The 19478-nt window shown below is 54.8% G+C and overlaps 1 protein-coding gene across 2 annotated transcripts in view; it reads right to left on the bottom strand.

Moving 5' to 3' along the window:
- Positions 1–19478, bottom strand: part of RASSF5 (Ras association domain family member 5) — a 65326-nt gene that overhangs the window by 13996 nt on the left and 31852 nt on the right. Inside the window, exon 1 of one of the 2 annotated variants that reach the window (XM_045982890.1) lies at positions 14444–14998. The exons of the other annotated variant lie outside the window; for it this stretch is intronic. Within the exon in view, the coding sequence (XP_045838846.1) occupies positions 14444–14563 (120 nt within the window). The 5' untranslated portion in view covers positions 14564–14998. Of the gene's footprint in view, positions 1–14443; positions 14999–19478 lie in introns of those variants that run through there. 2 annotated transcript variants of the gene reach the window in all.

Here is a 19478-nt window from a genome sequence, read left to right on the forward strand (position 1 = left end):
AAGACAAAACCCTAGAGCAGATGGTCCATGCAGACAGTCAGTCAACAGTAACTGATTGAGTTGCCCACGGGTGAGGCTGTGAAAGTCACCTTGGGACAGGAAGCCAGTGGGCCATGGTCCCCATCCTTGGGAAAGCACAGACCACCGGCAGAAGGAAGGCAGAGGTGCAGGCCTGTAAGAAGCACGAGACAGCATGGCGCGGACGGAGCCTCAGTGCTCTCCGGGCAGCCACATCAGCGCCACATACAGGGGTGTGATGAAGGCCGCACCGGCGGGCTCCCCAGGGGGCCAGCAGGCCCAGAGGCTGCGCGTGGCCCCTCCCTCTCACGGGGGGCCATCTCAGTCTACAAGCAGGGGCGGGTCATCCGGTGTGAGTTGGGGCAAAGAACACCAGCCATCTGCAGGAGGCCGGGAGAGCCCCGTGGCCGTGGAGCGGCAGTGACCCAGGTTCCAGACCTACAGGGCGTCAGGATCATGATAAAGTCACCAACAGACCAGCACCTCACAAGTCACAATCCCATTTAGTCCCTGAAATGATTCAGCCCCTCATCCCCAGACCCCAATGCCCTGCCCCTGCTGCATGCCCTCAGTCTGTGCATGCAGGCAAGTCGGCCTCCCCAAGGCTCGGGTTTGTCTATAAAGTGCGGACAACAGGACTTCTTCACATGTTTGTCACAGAGATGAAATGAGTTCACACATCTGGAAGTGCTTAGCACACTGCACATAGACAGCAGGCACTCAATAAACAGCTAGTGCATGTACACAGCAGGCACTCAATAAACAGCAGCTAGTGCACGTACACAGCAGGCACTCAATAAATAATAGCCAGTGCACGTACACAGCAGGCACTCAATAAACAGCTAGTGAACATACACAGTAGGCACTCAATAATGTTAGTACATGTACACAGCAGGCACTCAATAAACAGTAACTAGTGCACATACACAGCAGGCACTCAATCGACAGCTAGTGCACGTACACAGCGGGCGCTCAATAAACAGTAGCGAGTGAACCATCGCTATGGCCGCCATCACCATCAGTAGTCAGCTCTCCAGGGAGGCTGAGGAATGGCGGGTTGGTAGGGCTGGCTCAACATGGAATCCCTCTGCCTTCACCTTGATCTCTGACAGGCCCTTCAGCCAGAGCCACGTTACGACTCTGTGCGTCCTAAGTACTTCTGTCATCAGGGCCCTGGGCCCCTCTTCTTCCATTTAAAAAAAAAAAAGATGGGAAATATTACTTTATGATAGCATTGATATAACATATATATATATATTAATATCACAAAAGAAAGCAACTTCTTCAACCCAAGAGTTCATTTTTCTCCCTCCTGATTTGAAAAGAAATTAAACCATTTTTGTGGATGCATGAGAAACTGTGGGCCCCTCGGACACCAAAGACCACTGTGCCTCGGGGTAAGTAAGCAGTCCTCTCAGCTCCTGAGTCCCAGGCTGACCAGGGACTGAGAGTTTTCTTATGACCCAGGACCTTCAGTGCTAGTCAGGACAATCCTTGGCAAACCAGTGATTTGGTACCCTAGTCCTGGAGACCCCCTCGGAGGCCTAGATGGATGCCTTCGCTCTCTTTCACAGATCATGACTGTGAGCCCCAAGGACACTGCTTGCTCGTCTGCCCTCTAGAAAGCTGTACATGCATTCTGCTCAGGGGGTTTCCTGACACTCCCCCCGGAACCCCATCCCCCCCAACCTGGCTGTGGACTGGACACATGGCCCTGGTGGCCTCTGCTGACCAGCTTGATCACTGAATGCAGACTCCCTGCGGACAGGGCCTGCCCCAATCACGGTGGCAGTGCCCAAAACAGTGCCTGGCAGACATGAGGGGCTCATCAACCATTTGCCTAATGAACTGAATAAAACATAAAGAAGTAATAAGACCCATGCACGTGCGCACGTATATACAAACATATATACACATGCACACAAATACACACATATATACGCATATATAGACACATATAGACACATATATACATACATATAGACACATGCACATAAAAGCCCAAAATAAATACAGGGAGAACAAGAGGTTCTGGAATCATATAAGGCTCCTCCTATAGGGTTCCTGGTCCACGGCACTTATCGACTTCTGAGACAACAGCTGGCAATCAGAGGAAGACTCCTGTCCTGTTTCTGAGAACAGGTGATGCAAACCTCTTCCTTTTCTGCTCTCTCTCTCCCTGAGACTTGTGGAAGCGTCCTCCCAGCTCAGAGGTCTCAACTGTGAATCCAGGTGACACCAATCTACTCTGCTGCAACAGCCACAGAACTTTTCCCTTGGGCATTTTCTCATGCCCTGAGAGTTTCTAGGGCATGTGAAGGTCTTTCTCCAGGTCAGTTCTCCTCACGGGATTTCCATCCAAGTCCTTCTCCCCTCACCCAGCCTCACATAGGTCAGTCCCCTTTCCATCTCCCTGACCCCTTAGCTTGACTCCAAAACCAGGGATTGTACCCTTCCCATCTCTGTTTCCCCAGAGCACCCAGAACCAGAGAGCACTGGAGGGTGAGTCAGGGATGATGGTGGGCAGCGTGACAGAGTGGGTCCAAACCCCCGTGCCAGGCTCCAGTCTCTCCGAAGGCTGAATGCTGCTCTTTCGGAACCAATTTAAAGAGGATTCCACTGTAAACCACATGTCTGACAAAGGATCACTAGCCAGAATATATAAAGAACCCCAGCAACCCAACAAAAACAACAACAAAGAGACCCCATTTTAGAAATGGGCAAAAGACTGGAACAGACATTTTTCCAAAGATAAACAGATGGCCAATAAGCACACGGAAAGAGGCTCAACATCACTCATCATTAGGGATATGAAAATCAAAACCACAGTGAGAGACCGCCTCATACTTATTGGGACGGCCGTCGTCAGAAACAAAGAAAACAGCAGGCATTGGCAAGATCACGGAGACAACTGGAGCCCTGGGCATTGCTGGTGAAATGGCGAAGCCACCTCGTAAACGGACCGCCAAGTCCTTGAAAGATTAATCAGAAAGAATCACCAGATTATCCAGCAAGGCTACTTCTAGGTTGATACCTACAAGAAGAACGAAGACTCAGACGGGTATTTGCACATTCCTGCTGACAGCAGCATTCTTCACAATAACCAAAAGATGGAAGCAAGCCCCTGATGGATGGAGAGGTGACCCAAGTGTGGTGTAGACAGGCAATGGAATATTATGCACCCCTAAAAAAGAAGGAAACCGTGGCACCTGCTACAGGGAGGAACCCTGAAGACATCACACTGAGGGAAATAAGCCAGGCATCAAAGGACAGACTGTATGATTCTAGTTACAGGAGGTCCCTCGAGTCATCAAATCCTCAGGGGCAGCAAGAAGACTGGGGCTGGCTGTGGGGAGAGAGGGTGGGGAATTGCTGGTAATGGGGACAGATCTTTGGCGGAGAAGATGGAAACATTCTGGAGATGGTGGTGGGATTAGCCGCACAGCACAGGCAATGTACTTTTGCCATGGATCTCTATACTTAAAAAGGGTTAAAACAGTAAATGTTGTGTAAGGTATATTTTATCAGAATTAAAGAAAAAAGAGGATTCCAAGGGCGGGGCAACAGGAGGCCTCATAGCCAGCTAGTTTCATCTGGTTCCCGTATAGCTGGGGGAGTCCCGTAATTTCCGTCTTCCAGGCAAGTGAGCAGTCCAGCCTACTTGAGAGCAAGGTGTAGGCTCTTTTCCTGGGCCCCGGCCACTGTCCTGCACGCAGGAAGAAGTCGCTGGATCCTCAGGCTGACCCGAACAGCCCAGCCCAACTCAGAGGAGTTCTACAGCAAGGGGAGTGTCTCAGAGCTTCCCAGGGGCCTCTCCAGAGAGGGGCTCAGGCACACGGAAGCCTGAGCTCAGAGATCTAGATGGGGCCTGGAGATGAAGAAGGCAGCAGCATTCTGGAGCAACCAGAGTTGTTAGATGACTCAACGCACGGGGACTCCCCAGCCTGCCCCAGGCACTCTCCCTCCAATCCAGCATGGCCGGCCATGGTCAAGGAGCCACATCTGGCTTTCCAGCTTCTTCCCCCCACCCCCAGCCCTTTTGGGAAACGGATGCATCCGCAAAAGGAAGATTAGGGGAAACACTTCTTTCTTTCCGTGTCTTCTGTCTTCTGCAGGCCGCAGAGCCATGACACTCTCTCGAAGTCACCCAGCTGGGAGCTGGGAACAGGCTGGCCTTCAGGGCACCCATCCCCACCCCCAAACCGCGTCCTCCCTCTCACACACGGGACCTCCCTGCACAAGAACACTCTGAAGAAGGCTTCCTCAGCTTCTCGAACAATCCCATGTGCTCTGAGAGCGCAGAGTCAAAGCCAGCAGCGTCCCAAGGCCGTGAGAGGGGGCGGCTTTAGAAGCCCAGCTCGCGTGCTCTAACTACAGGGCCTCTCCTGGGCTGCGGGGGACGTGGGCGCCCGGGCTGCAGGAGCCCCCTCTCCTACCACGTGCCGGTTTCAGCTGGGCTGGAGCTCCCTGCAGAGCACCCCGGAGGACTCATCTGACTCAGCAGTGGAGAGCGACCCAGGGAGCTGGTAGCCAGGGCCCAGCACGGCCGTGCTGCCCACCCTCACAGGGACTTGTGCCAGCAGCCAGGACACCGACCTGCATTGCCCTGTGGGAAGGAGGGCAGTCACCTAGGCTCCCTCTCCCTGGAAACCCCAACTGTGCCCTCGGCTTTGCAAGCCCAGGGTAGGGGGAGGGATGCTGGGGCTTCTGCAGCAGCCCACACACGTCCTCTTGTCCCAGTGCTGCCTGCCTGTGAACCTCACCCCATTCTGCTGCCTGGGGACCAACAGGGCACGTTGAAACGTGTCTTGGGGGTTGTTAGGTAACTCTGAGTCTTCTCCGGTGTGTGTCCTCTGGCTGTGTCACAAAGGCTCAGGGGCAGGGACATTTGGTTTCCTCCCGCTCCCAAACGGCCTGGCAAAGGGTGCCTTCCTCAGAGCCTCCCGGATGGATGCTGCTGACGCAGGGTTGCGTTGGTGGGCACCTCCAAGCCCCATGGCCAGAGCTTCAGCTAGGAAAATTCTGGAAAGGGCTTTCAGAAAAGCAGTACAGTTTAGGGGCTAAGAGTTCTGGCATCAGACTTGGGCCCAAATCCTGAATCCTCAGTTTCCCCGCTGTTTATTGGAAAGCACTTAGAACAGTGCCTGCCACATGTCAAGGCCCGATAATTCACTGCCACTATGATACAATCTGACCATTTCCCAGCAGACCCCAGCTTTATGCTTCCACACGCCCTAATCATGAACCCCACTTCCCCACATCAAAATTCATCACCCATCTGCATTTCTTGAAATGGCCTTTATTATCCCAGGAGGAGAGAGTGAGTCCTGGAGCAGTGAGCATTCTTCCCGAGGTACATATGACGAAGGCTCGTGGTCTGGGTTCCCAGGCCCCGTAATGGGCTCACTTAAGGGCCTGGGTCCCTTGAGCAGCACGCCCCCTTCCCACTCCACCTGGGCCCACAGAGGATGCTCAGATTACTGGGACTGTCCAACCGGGGCCCTGCTCAGAATTTAGCTGGGAAATGAAGACAAACAAGAAGTGTGTTTGTTCCTCCCCCTGAACCTGCCCCTCTCCATGGCGGAAAGGCAGCCGGAGAAACCATCATAGGAGGCTCTCCTGCCTCCTCATATGGGCCCCTGGGCATGAGTTCCCCTCCCCCCTGCCACCAGGCCCCGCTTGAGGAAGGACCAGGCCAAATCCTGCCAGCAGGTGCCAGGGCTCCGTTGCTTAGTGACCCAGTCCTGCCTGCCCTCATCCTCCAGGGCAAACAGCTGAGCAATCACAGATGGGACGGAGAGAGCTGCTCTATGTTTGGAAAGTTGTCCTTGCATTTTCTGCTCACTCAGTGAGATTTTTCTTTTCGGAGTTACTGGAAAAATCCATTGATTCCACGTCCGGAATCTTAGCCAGCTTCCCTTTGGAACAGTACGGAGTTGAGCTTTCACACACCGTGTGCTCTGAGGAGCTTGTGCCTGTGCCCCCTGGGGAACCCCTGCGGCCTCTCAGGGCACTCTGTTCTCAGGGAAGCTCCAAGCCCACTCCTCCTTTATCAAACCTGCCTCATATCCCTGTCCCATGCCAAGGACACAATGATGACCAAGATGTGGCCCCTCATCCAGAACATTTCAGCCCATCAGCATGAGGGATGGGAAAGATACGCTGGCATTTGGGGCGCACAGAGAAGTGAGCGCATGTGGACGTGATCTCCAGACACCCCAGATCCACCAGCCGCCACTCTCGCTCAGGAACCCACACTTTCCCCACCATGTGTGAATGTGGTGATCGGCCACGCCTACCGCTTCCCCCACATGTTCCTGTCAACGGAGGACCTGCCTCTCATGCCCCGCAGCAAGGCCAGTGCCCTGCACACCTGGGTCGTGCCCGCCATCCCCATCACAGCCCCGGGGGACCACCCAATGCCACTCTTCACACCAGCGACAGCCAGGCGATGAGAAGGACAAGGCGGGGCTCACCCACTGGAAGCTGATGCAACGGTGAGGCTGGGGGCCCAGATATCCCCAGACCAGAGCAGGAAAAGGGAGCTGGATTTCAACATCAGGGAGCTGGCTGAATGAGAACCCCCGCTGCCTAGAGTCAGTCACCAGAGCTTGAGGCAGGAGTCTGGAGCTCCTCTGGAGATTTTCAAACTTGACTCTCACCCAAAGTGCCATGTGTGCAGTGGAAAGAACATGTGTTTTGGAGTTGGACAAATGTGGGGCGGGGGCCTCGCCCTTGGCTAACCCTCTTTCGCATACGACCTCATTGAGTGCGCCCATCTTTCGGCTTGATAGCAAGGGCGATTCTGCCTGTGTGGTCTGTCAGAGGCTCCCAGCAGCCTCCTGACCTTCGAGGCACCCCCCGGAGCAGGGATCCAACCAGGTGGGGATCCAAGGCACCACAGCCCCTCAGACAAGGAAGGACTGGACACCGGGTTGGAGGAGGATGGAGAGAATGAATGCAGCCTCCCCTCCCCTGCCTGGGATGGATCCCATGTGCACCCTCTTGGGAACAGGGAAACGGCTGCAGGGACTGCTGACAGTCCCCTCCAGCTCCAGGAGTCTACGCCTCTCCCAGGTTGAGTTAACTACCTGCGCCCCTCCAGGGTCGGCTGTAGCCCCGTCATTCTCAGTCTGCTCCCTGCCAGCTCCCAGCACCCGCACAGGCTATTCAGGCCCAAACCCCAGCCCCTCCAGCTCCCTGACTCGGGAGCTGCCGCCACGTCTTGATGAAAGTCATGTGGCTGCCGGGCAGAGGCTGCATCTTCCACCAGGATGTCCCTCCGCCCAGCTGCCCGCATCCAAATCCTCCACGAATGGGTAGGGGAGCGACGATGGTCTGTGGCCCAACACAGCTGGGGCCTCAGGTCTGTAAGCACTGAGATGTAGTTTTATCTGTCTGTCATTCCCCACCCGCCGGTCCTCAGTGCTACAAGAAAGCTAAAAACACAATGGCTTGCTTGAGGCCAATGGCTTGCTTGTACTGCAGCGTTGGGGATGCTGTATAAGGAACAGGGACCAAGGGTGGGCTTCGCTCTGGAAGCAGAGGGAAGGCTCTAGGGGCTTTGTGATACTGGAATGATAGGCCCCTGGCATTTGTGAGCCGGATGTGCAAGAGGGGAAGAAATAGGACGGAAGCCAGTTGGGTGACTTCCTGGAGTGTACAGGTGAGAGGTGATGAACACACAACAGAGGGCGGGGGGGGGGATGGAGAGCAGAAAGGAGAGCCTGACATCCGCAGCGCAGGAGACAGAACCCACAGTGACAGGCTGGGTGAAGGGAGGAGGGGAGACCCATGAGGCTTCAAGGACGGGGGACTAGGAGGGCCAGAAACACAGCAAGAAATCATTTGCAGGCAGAACTCTGAGTTGGGTCTGGACGTACTAAATGTTAGCCATCTGAGGGGCATGCGAGACCACCAATAGGCTACAGAGAATTTCATTCTAGAGCCAGGAAGTGAGGTCGGATGGGGGCCAGAAGCTAAGCGGGGTGGGGGTGGGAGAAGAGAAGAGAGGAGGCGTCAAGACAGCCCCATGCATAGAAGCCACAGGCCCTGTGATTCAAGGTTTTTGCCACTACAGCTCCCTTCTTCCTCCTGGCCCTAGAAATCCAGTGCTCCAGCTTCGTACCAAATTTAGCTCATCCTCTTGTCCCCAGGGAATAGGCTAGGTCAGGCCAGTGTCCCCATGTTCTTTTATGGGTAGACTGATCCATCGAGAAGAGGAAACTGAGGCTGTGGGGGAGACGGATCTGGATCCTCCATAGAGAAGAATCCCAAAGCCAGATGCACAGATGTGGGTTACCTGGAGAGTCAGAGTGGAAGAGAGAAGGGAACCCAGGCTCCTGGGCACCCAGGCTGAGCCAGTGGGGCCACCCTTTCCAGCTCATGGGCTGGGAGCTGGATCCAGAGTCCAACCAGGTATTGCGAACTAAGAGCTGGAATCCAGGCTTTGCTTCTACTGTGGGATCTTCCTTCCTTTCTCCTTAAACTGCTTGGGTGGGTGGATGAAGCATGTGCCCCAAACTGTAACTGGAATTGCTTTAAAGGGAAAAGCCAGCTAAGTCAGGATAAATGGTCTAACCTGGTGGAACAGGGAGGGGTGGGTTGGAGGGGAGGCTTCTGGAACACAGCGGTGACGATGTCTTGAGTTAAGTCTCAAATAGTCCTAGAGGAAGGGACGCGTGCCAGCCAGGCAAGTTCTCCTCCTGACCCCTCCCTGCGGAAACCTTACAGCTTAGAACCCATAGACTGTATCTAAACTCCCCACCGGCTCCGTGAAAAGGTGGTGAGGACGGATCTGCTCCCGCAGAGGAGGGACCCTCAGGGAAGAAAATCGAGACAGGCTCCTCTCACAAGTGTTCTTGCTGAAAGGACGATGGGGACCCCGGTCTGGAGAGATGACGTGGCTGGACCACAGCCCCTCAGTTAACAGCTGCAGCTGCCGTGACCAGCCAGGACTCGGCTCGCGGATCTGGTGCTTCCACACCACGGGCTGCTCACCGTGGCAAAGGGCCGCCACTCCGACAGCCTCACTCAGCGGGTCATGGTGAGGGTAACAGGGACCCAGGGGCCCTGAGGCCTCGGTTCCGTCTCTACTTAGCTGCGTGAGCACAGACAAATCTCTGTAGCCTCTGGCTTCAACTTCCAGCCTAGAAACCCATCTGGAATCTGTGACAAATGCCATCTCGTATTTTAATGGAAATTATTAAGTATTTCTAAACAGGGGGTTCCCTGACTTTAGCCCAAATTAAATATTTGAGAGTCCGACCTCCAAAGGTGCAGGACCCAGTAAGTCTGAGACAGGGTCCCTGAGTCTCCATTTTCAGCGATCCCGAGGGTGCGTCTGAAGGAGGAGGCTGGACCACCTGCCGCATCACTGGAGGCTTCAGATGCTCTGGAGGCCGAGCAGTGCTGAGTAGAGGCAAGTGTCTGTGCTCAAGGAGCTGCCAGTGTGGCTGGGGAAGACAGGACCTCATCCCGGGAGCCCCAGATGCTCGGTGACCCATGGAGGAGAGTTTCGGCCCATTTCCAAGAAAGTATGAGCAGAGCTTCCAAAGGTGGGTGTCAGGCAAAAAAGCGGGCAGGAAGGCTGCATGACAGCGCCAGGGAAATGCCCTTACCGCAACCTGCTTCCTCGGCCACCTGGGCTCACAGCTGCACTTCATCTCCCAACCTCCCTTGTGGTTAGGTGTGACCACGTGACCCAGTTCTGGCCAATGGCGTGTGGCTGTAAAAGACTCCATTTCAGGGCTGGCCCACGAAAACCTCCCATGTGTTAACCGGAGCCCCCCACCTGCCAATGTAACTTGACTTAAAGGGGGAAATAACTTGCTCTTAGGTTCCAGGACTGAAAAAAGGGGGCTGTTTGCCATAACCTCTCGTCCATCCTGGTGATACAAGATGCAAGAGAGAACAGAGTCACTACAGCCAACCACTCTCACAAGTCTGCTTTTGAACCCAGTGCTTGGTGCTGCGTCGGCCCCGAAGGGGATGCGAGTTGTGTCTTCCCGGGTTTACTGTCTGCACTAGAGAAAAGCCAACCCCAGGGAGGGTCAGAGACGGCGGTGGGCAGTGAACACCACAGGAGGGGGAGACAGCCTGCAGCCTAAAAGGAAGGCCATCCTGGGGCTGGACCGGCATGAAGCATCTTTGGACGTTAATCTTGGTCTGTGCAGGCTCCTGAGATAACACCTAAAAATGTGTGCTATCCCAACACTTCTGAAGATTCTTAAGTTATTTCTACTGCTCAAATTTGGAACTCGTGTCTTTTTAGTATGCTTTTTTCTCAGGCCTAGAAGGGCAGGGGCAGGAGCTGTGCCTGAGGCCTGGGTGTGCCTGCTTCAGGGGAGAGACGGTATTTCCCTGACTGGTCCCAGGGCCATCGGGGTTGGCGGACATCCCCGGCTTGCCACAGAGGCCCTGCCCCAGGGAGGGGCTGATGGCCAGACACGTGCAGGAACAGAATCAGAGGTGGCTTCTACTCTGACCCCTGAGACCCCCTTCCTCTTTGCATCTGTCTCGAGTTTTTCAAGAATCAATGGTGTCAGCACAGAGAAAACCTGAGGGCACGGGGGCAGGGGAGATGGGAGCGTGTTCCACGTGTGCTGAAGGATGTTTAACCACAGGGAGAGTCAACCTTCTGTCTTCCGTATCCACAAAGAAAACACCCACGAGGAGGAATATCCAGCAAGCGGGATTTAGGGCTAGACACCCAAAAGAACTTTTTAAATGACTAAAGTTGTAAGATTTTGGAACTGATGACAGGGAACTCCCTGCTAGTTAAATGGAGAGTCAGTGTGTCCTTGACTAGCGTGCCTTATGGAACGGAGCCTGAAGTTGTTTGGGTCTTTCCATTCTGTAGAAGGCTCTGGGAGGACAAGGACCATGGCTGGTCTGGGGTCACCCACTGGGTGAAGAGGACCAAGAAGAGCATGTGACAAGAAGCCCAAGAAGGGGGTGAGTCCTGGCTCTGCCTGACACACATGTGGCCTGGAGCAGCCTTCCCACCTCTCTGGGCCTCAGTTTCTCCATCTGCAGAGGAGGGCACTAGACCAAACAGATCCTTTTCAGCTCTGACGTTCTGCAAGAAGCAGGCGTCCTATGTTCTCAGGGCACCCACCCTGAAGCTCTGGGTGACTCCAGAGTCCTGGAATCCTGGAGATGCAAGGAGAGCTCAGAGGCCAATGCCACCACCTGAGGGCATTGGGAAGACCGATGGGGCCGAAGTTGGCCTCACTGCCAGGGTCAGACCCCAGACAGGAATAAAGAAGCAGATGGTGGGGATGGCCAGAGGGCGTGGCTTCACTGTCCCCAGCCCTGCAAAACGCCACATGCTGCCTTTCATAGGACTAACCCAGAAAAATCTCTGGGTCAGGAGGCAAGCGGTATGGATTCTAACCCTGGCTCCATCAAACTTGCTGCGTGACCTGGGACAGACCCCCACCTGGGTTGCAGGCTGCCCCAGCCTGCTGGGTTGCAGCCCCAACGACACCACCAGCCATGCAGGTCCGTTCTCCCCCAAGCCCCCAGGAGCCCCGTTTGGACACAGGAACCCCACGGCGATGTGATCTAAGTGCCCTCACACAAGAGGGAAGTACCTGCCAGCGCTGCCTCAGCCCCCTGAAGCCACCTGCTGTCCCTGTCACCTCAGACAAGCCCCAGGACCCCACGCATCTGGCACTTTCTGTAAGGGCCCAGGGCGCAGTCTCCCTTCTCCACTGCCATCTCCTTACTTTCCCGCACCTCCTTTCTCACCCCCCAACCTCCCACCGAAGGGGCTGGAGAGGAGAACTCCTTGGAGGCCGGGCCAGAGACAGTTCCCAGGTGGCGGCACCAGGAAGAGCAGCTTGGGGCCCCACCAGGCGCAGGCCTGAGGCAGATACAGGTCGTTCTGACAAGGCTATTTATAGCCACCGTCTTGACACCATTGCAGGGATGGGGGCCCTAATCTCTCAGCGACCGGGAAACACACAGACGCCTTTCCTTGGAGACAGGAAAGAGGAATTCCCTTAGGAGCTCAGACGTGACCTGTCTTCGGGGAGGAAGGAAGCATCCTCCTTAGGGATCAGGAAGGGATCGTGATAGCACAGGCGGTTTCCCTGAAACCCCCTCCAGTAGTGGCTGCAAGGGAGCAGACGGAACTGAAAATGTGATTAAAGGCAGAGCAACCCTTCAAAGGACGAAAGACAGAAACATTTGGATGAAGCTTCCCCAGCTCCCAAGTCAGGCACACACAGCCCTTCACCCCCCAGACCTCACTCCCCGGACTGGGCGGTGCTGAAAGCAAGCCTGGGCTGAGAAGCACGGCCGTCCTGCCCGGATCGCCTCATCCAGGGGCTCGGCGAAGGCCAAGCTCAGAGGGGCTACGCCCACCATCCTGTCCCTTCAGGAGCACTCAGCCTCATCACCCCGTGCAGGGTCCAACAGATGAGTTTCTTAGAAGGGATTCCTGCCCGCTGAGGGCTTCTGTGTTGGGGCAAATGAGGTATGCAGAGACCTCACCTCGGGGCATGGATTGAAGAACTAGACAGAGTAAAGAAATTGCTGACGTGGGCGCCAAAGCAAAGGAGTATTTTCAGGAGCGACGCTTTGGGAGGCGAGGAGGAGGACAGAAGGCTGTCTGGGCCAAGAAACAAGTCGCCCACCATCCCCAACCCCACCATCAGGACAGAAGGCTGTCTGGGCCAAGAAACAAGTCGCCCACCATCCCCAACCCCACCATCCCCAACCCCGCCCCTGCATATTTCCTTGAAGATATTTCTACCTCTCCCAAGAAGTACCAGACACAGCTACCATTTTCCTTTGCCAAGGAAAAGAAACCCCAGCTTTGCAGGGCTCTTTCGTGCACCCCATCCTGCCAAAAGCCCACCTTCTGGGACCAAGGGCTCCCAGCCTGGCTGGCAGTAAGCACCGCAGCTACTCTCCCTTTTCAAAACAGGAACCTTTCCTCCCCGGGCAGCAGCAAAATTCTCTAGAGCCGTGGTCTGACCTCAGCTGCATACCAGAATGACCCGGGGAGCTTCTCAAAATCCTGATGCCCAGGCCGTACCCTAAGCCAACAAAGTCAGACTCTCTACTAGTGAACAGGTACCCACATTTTCTAAAGCTCCCCAGCTAATTCCAGGGTGCAGCTAAGGCTGAGAATCACTGGTCTAAAGACCCCAGACAGCCGGAGTGCCTGTGGGGTGAGGGGTGAGGGGCCGTCCACACCATGAGGCAAGAACCCCAACAGAGAGCAAGGCACCACCTCTTGGCAGCCATGCCCTACCTACTCCGGGCCCCCCAGCTCCTCAGAACCGGCCCTGCTCCCCAGCCTCATCATAGGGTGCCCCAGATAGCAGGGGCTGGTTCCAGGGGTCCGTTTTAGTCGATTCCTTCAAACACTAATATCAAAACTTTTCTTTGGTTCTAGGGCATCCTCTCACAACCGAAAGGTCCAGTACATCGGTGTAATGTCAAAACCCGGGAAGTGCAGGGCTTACGGGCAATATGAATTAGTCAGGAAGGAGGCCCCAGAGTCAGGCCTGGGGAAGTTTCTGGTGGATCTACCCGTGTAGGACCGCTAAATTGATGAGTGTGCACACACCTGAGAAACTTAGCAGCTCACTTCTGTCTGTGAGCAGTCCCGGTTAGGCAATCTCTCCCCTTGGCTTGGAACCCTCTCATCTAAACAGCACAACAAACAAACAAACAGAGCTCTTCCGTGCTCCCACCAAGGATGTGGAAGATCCGTGATCGGGAGCAGCCGGGAGGGTGTGGCCAGCGGACTCAGGCACGCGGGGTGCCCAGAGTTGCTGTAGGAAGCACATACGACCCCCTTCAGGTGACCCCAACAAAGTCAGTAAGTTAAAATGGTAGCAGGACAGAGACTTAGAGAAAGTTTAGTTTGCTTCTAAAAACACCCTACACTTCTGCAAAGTTGCTACAACTGTGTTTTAAGATGGTTTCTGGCCACTCACAATACGGAAGTTTCGACCTATGAGTGTTTACCCTACTGGGTGCTATCCATTTTCCACCCAGAGCTTCAAAGCTCAGGTTTGGGGTGGCGAGGAAGAGGGGGTTTGACACAGAGCAGTTGGCCTGTCACCTTCCCAGGCACAGGTGTCACCAGACTGAGCCAAGCACTGTCGCCAAGTCATAGAGAGCCATTTTGAAAAGGTCCGGGGCCAGGAAATACTGAAAAGGGCATTAAAAAGAGAAGAGGGTTTGCTGGTGGTCCCGGAAGGGCTCCAGATCCAACCTTTGGTCCACTTAGCCCACAAGTTCAAGAGGGTTCCAGGGCAACTGGCCACCCATTCTGATAACACATTGCCTTGCCTGTTGGCCAGGATGGATGTTTCCCTCCTGGACCATGGAAGTGATTCTCTCTGGCCCCTACCCCCTAAGCCCGCAGTGAAAGCCTTTTGCATTGGATCATGATGTTTACCTTGGAAGGATGTTTGCTCTGCACATTTCTGAAGAAGGTGGTCTTGGCAGTGAAGAAGCAATCCTCCAGTTCCTCCTCCAGGCTGCAGTACCCACTACTCATGCTGTTGTCCACCGTCATCTAGCCCGGGGCCCCGCGAGGCACAGGGCGCGTGTCACCAGCGGGGCTCGCCGAGGGAGTAGGGGATCCCCGCCCCAATATCCACCGGTGCGAGCTCCCAGCCCCGCAGCGGGCTGGGGGGTTGGGGGGGAGGCTGGGGTGGGGGGGCCGCTGTCACCCGGTCAGGCGCAGCCGGCACCCGCCTCCTGGGCTCTCAGGCTGAGCCCTGAGCGGCTCGGCTGGAGGGGTAACCTGCGCCCTTCTCCGCGCGCCGCCCGGGCTGCAAGCTCCCGGGTGGGACGTGGGCGCCCGCCTCGCGCGCCGCGCTCCCCGGCTCACTCGGCATCTGCGGTTTCGTCCCCTCCGCCCCGCGCGCAGAACGCCATCTCAACACCTCCCCCGCCTGCCCGCGCCTTTCCTGCCCCTCGCCCTGCGCGCAGAGGAGTCGGAAGCCACTTCCTCTCGCAAGGTTCCCCAAAGCCCGGCTGGGCTGTCGCGGCGCCCCTCCCCCCGCCCGCCCCTGGCCTGCGCCTCCCCGCCTCCCTGGGTGGCCCTGGATCCCAGGGCCAGGTGGGCCTGGGGCACCAGAGGTCAGGTTAGGGATGCCGGAAGGAACAGACCCGGACGCGCGCGCGAGAGAAAATTCCCTATGGCCTTTCTTCATGCCTCTGGAAACAGCTCCTTCTCGTCACCCATGATGGCTCATGTTCAAGGAGTAGAAAGGGCTCTAAGGTCCTCCGCGTCTCTCCTCCCTTCCTCCCATCCTCCTCCTCATCCACTCTCACACCCCCCATTCACAAGGAGCCCGGTCAATTAGAGTGGTTGGAGAAGTAACCGGAGAAGAAGAAAATCAATATCTGGTCTGCCTGGAGAAGCAGCAATATTTTAACTTGGAAATGCGAGAAGAAACGGCAGGGGCCCTACAAACATATGCAAATCATATGCAAAGTTATGGCAACCTGGAGCGCAAGCCTCCCCTTCCTCCCTCGCGCAGAACTTGGCCCTCAGGAAGACTCAAGATACCGAAGGAGCCTGCACACACCAAATAACCCAGGTTATCCGTACATTTTCCTGACAGTCTGGCCAGGAGGGGGTCTTTGCCAGTTCCTGTCATTCCTATCAAAGACGGCTCATTACATGTCCCCATCAGACTGGATGAAGGAACATCTTCCTCTACCAGGGTTTAGCCCTCCAAGCAGTTAGGGTGACACTCCCATAACCTTTCGGCCCAGGTCTGCACAGCAATAGCAGTTAGAGGTACCCTTGCTTGCATAACTCCTGTGCCTGGTCATTTAACTTGCCCAGCAGCCTCGAGGTAGAGAATATTATTCCCATTTTATGGATGAGGAAACTCATCCATGGATGAGGCTCAGAGTCCTACAAGGAAGATATGTGTCCTGGGACTCAGACCCAGGCCTGTGCAACTCCAGGGCCCACGCTTTAAGCCCCTTGGATCTACAGTCTCTCCGCAGAAATGGAACTGTCCTGGTGTGCACTCTGCCATCTTTCAGTAGAGTGGGGCCTGGAGTCCCATGACCGGCAAGACAAGGCCAGGGGCACCGTTCTCAGAGGCTGATGCCCTGCGGACACTGGTGTGTCCCAGAGAGTGGCTGAGAGGGGTTATCAGGACTCTCTCCGGGTTTGCGTGGCTCTTCCTTGCAGGTCTGGAACACTCCAGTCTGGGGGAAGCACAAGCTGGCCAGAGGGCTAGACTCAGCCCCCAGATACCAAGCTGCCCGCTCCATTTTAAGCTCTCGTTATTTTTATGAGGAACCCCCTCCCTCCCCCACCTTAGCCAAATCTGTCAGTGCTCAGGAGGGTTTCAAACTGCAGCCGGATTTGGCTCCATCCTCCCACACAGTCTTTCTCCCAGAGGCCTGTGAATGCCTGGCAGGTAGGAGCACAAGACAGCTGAGAGCTGCCCACCACCCTGGGCTCAGGAGAACGGTCCACACCAGCAGGAAGTGCAGGTAAGCAGCTGGTGGTGGGCTGCAGTGAGCTACTGGGTGTTTTGGGGGGAAGAGCTCACCACTTATAGGGTTGAAGAACCTCTGGCTTGTTCTGGGACAATCTTTCCTTCAAATGAGTATTTTAGAGCTAGTTTTTTGGGGGTGAGGGAGAGGTGTCCCCAGAGACAGCAGTTCAGGCAAAGGAATCTGTATTAGCCTCACCAGTACCTCCAAACCCAATGCTGACTGATGAACGCTGCAGGGAGGGGGTCTCTGCATGAGCCTCGGGCCCTCAGTGGCCTACCTGCTTTGTCCAGCCAGCAAAGCAATGCCCTTCTCTTTATCAAAGGAACCTCCTGGCTCTGTGGGAATCCAATACTTAAGGAAAAAAATGGGCCCCAGATTCTTTGTGGCCACACTGTGCCTTGGAGTCACGCAGGGACCTCTGCAAAGCAATTGCAATGCCATGCATTCAAGAGACATCAGGTGACAACCTCTTTGAACCCCAAGCCAAAGTGCCCCAGGAGTCGGCATGCCTCTCTTCTTGTGTGCAACACGCCAGCTGCGAGACCTGGTTAGGAGAAGTTCTAAGTGACACTGTGTTCTTTTTGGGTGCTGCTACATGCCATTCCAAATATTATGCATATTTGCTGCTGTCTGAATAGGGCTTCTGGAAGCCTTTTTACTATTCACTGTGTAGGCGGCTCTAGAACCTTGAAAGCAGGTTGTTATTATACCCATTTTACAGATAGGAAAGTGAGGGAAGTAACAGGTTCCGTCACAGCTCCTGCTTCCCAAGTCTCTTCCCTCCAAGTTAGTGTCTTTCTCCCACCCCACTCCACCGGCCAGTGACTCCAGGCCTGCAAGGGAGTCATGAGTAAGAAGTCAGCAACACAGAGACTGTGCTGGTGAGGACCCTGGGATTCGAAGAAATCTGCAAAGATCAAACACAACACAATAAGTTGGCCAGCCTCCAGGAAGAAAAATCTAGACTGAAGCTCCAGGGGCCTTAAGAGAGGAAGACTGGATTCTTTTCAGTGTCTAATGACCCCATCAGCACCTCTTCCCTATGAATAATCAGCACTGAGAACTTGGGAGAGGGGGAGAAGGGGTAAGGGAATGCAGGAGCCGCTGGCGGGGAACACACAAAAAACAGGGACTGGCTGTTCTTGTCCCTGAGCCGGGGAAGAGGCGTCCGGACCTCCGGCTGCAGCCTAAGCCTCGGGAGGCTTAAATCTAAGGCATCGTGCTGGGGTTCCGGAAGCCCCACTGAGATGGTGAAGTGGGTGACTTTCCTGGCTCAAAGTTTCAGATGATGAAAAACACTATTTTAAGCTTTCTTCCTTTCTCAGATGTGATCCTGGCATGTGCCCAGATCCCCTCATTTGATCCACTGCGTGGTTCCGCGTGTTCCAGAAAAGCAGTATCACAAGACCGAGAGCCGGGAGCTGCTACTCTATCCCAGCTCCAACTCCGGCTTGATTCGGCATCCGGAGCCCCTTAGCACCTGAGGATTCCCCTACTGTCCAGCTGCAGGGTGTCGGGGTGGAGGTCAGATGGGGGGCCTTGTGACCTATCAACATATTCAGAAACGGAAAACCAGGGTGACGTGCCCCTCGACTCCTGAAACAGAGTTTGAATTTATTCTTAGCCGGTCCATGCAGGCCTCGTAGGGCTAGCTTTGTGTGTATCCTTTCATTTAATCCCGACAACCAACTGATGAGGAAGCTACAGTTCTCTCTCTCTTATAGAAAGGAGAAGGAGGTTTGGGGAGGTTAAGCAATCTGCACATAATCGTACAGGCTAGTTCACGGTGGAGCCGAATGAACCCAGCAGGTCTGACCCCAGAACCCAGTTCTGGAACACTCCGTAACAGTACGTGATTGCTCCCGTAGCACCATCCTGCCTGAAATCACAGGCCATCACAAACCACGCAGTGGTTTCCCTGCTGCTTTCCCAGACTGCTTTCCCAGTCTGCCTATGTCCTGTCTTCCCGTCAGCTTGTTGGGGTTTTCCAGGGTCCAGCCACTGACCGTCTTCTGGTCCTGGCACCCCGCACCCCCAGTCTGGGAGCTTAGTCTGATGTCTGCCAGTGGTATCCATCGTACCTCACAGACTCGCACCTCAGAAGGTAGCCCCAGGTGGAGCTACATCTAGCTCCAGCCACAGCTCACGGAGTTCCCTGGGCTCCCCTTTGAAGCCTTGCGGGCAACAAGCCCGAAACTGAGCTCGTTATTCCCTGCTTCCCCTCCCCCTGCTCCTTCACTATGAGTAGTTCCTTGCTCAATGAATGCCATGAATGTAGATTATTGCAAAGCCTTCTAGTAGTTTCCTTTGTTTCCATCTCAGCCTTCTCCAAACTCCCCGCTCGCTTGTTGCCAAAGTCACCCTTTTGTACTAAGATCTGATCAGGGCTATTCTATTCTAAAATCTTCTATTCAAATTTCAACTAATAGTTACTGAATATTGCTGCACTATACTCCTTACTCTGTGCCCATCTCTAGTTGCTGATTCTTTCATCCATTCATTTAAGAAATATTTACCAGGCACCTTCTACATGACAAGTACTAAACTAGGAGTTCGGATGGACACCTGAATAAGACATCGTTTCTGCCTCTCACCACACACAGTCTAATAGAACAGCAGGAAATAAGAAGTTATATTCGAATCGCCAAGTTCTTATACATTTTCCCATCTCACCAGATCAGCACAACCTTGCAAGGAGATATTTTGCAGATGAGTAAACTGAGGCTCAGAGTGGTTCATTTGCCCAATGTCACAAAGCAAGTAAAGGGCAGGATCTGATTTCAAACCCAGAACGCCTATGTCCGACAGCTTTCCATGACAATCGTTGTCCTTCAACCAACAACTCCCCAGTGCCTGCAGTGAGGTCCCAAACTCCGGAGCAGGTCTTCAAGGCCCTTCGAGGCCCTTCCGGACCCGTGCCCAGCCAGCAGTCCATTCACACCCACCTCCAGCCACAAGAC

This window comes from Meles meles, chromosome 17 (genome assembly GCF_922984935.1).
Source record: "Meles meles chromosome 17, mMelMel3.1 paternal haplotype, whole genome shotgun sequence".
Lineage (NCBI taxonomy): Eukaryota > Metazoa > Chordata > Mammalia > Carnivora > Mustelidae > Meles > Meles meles.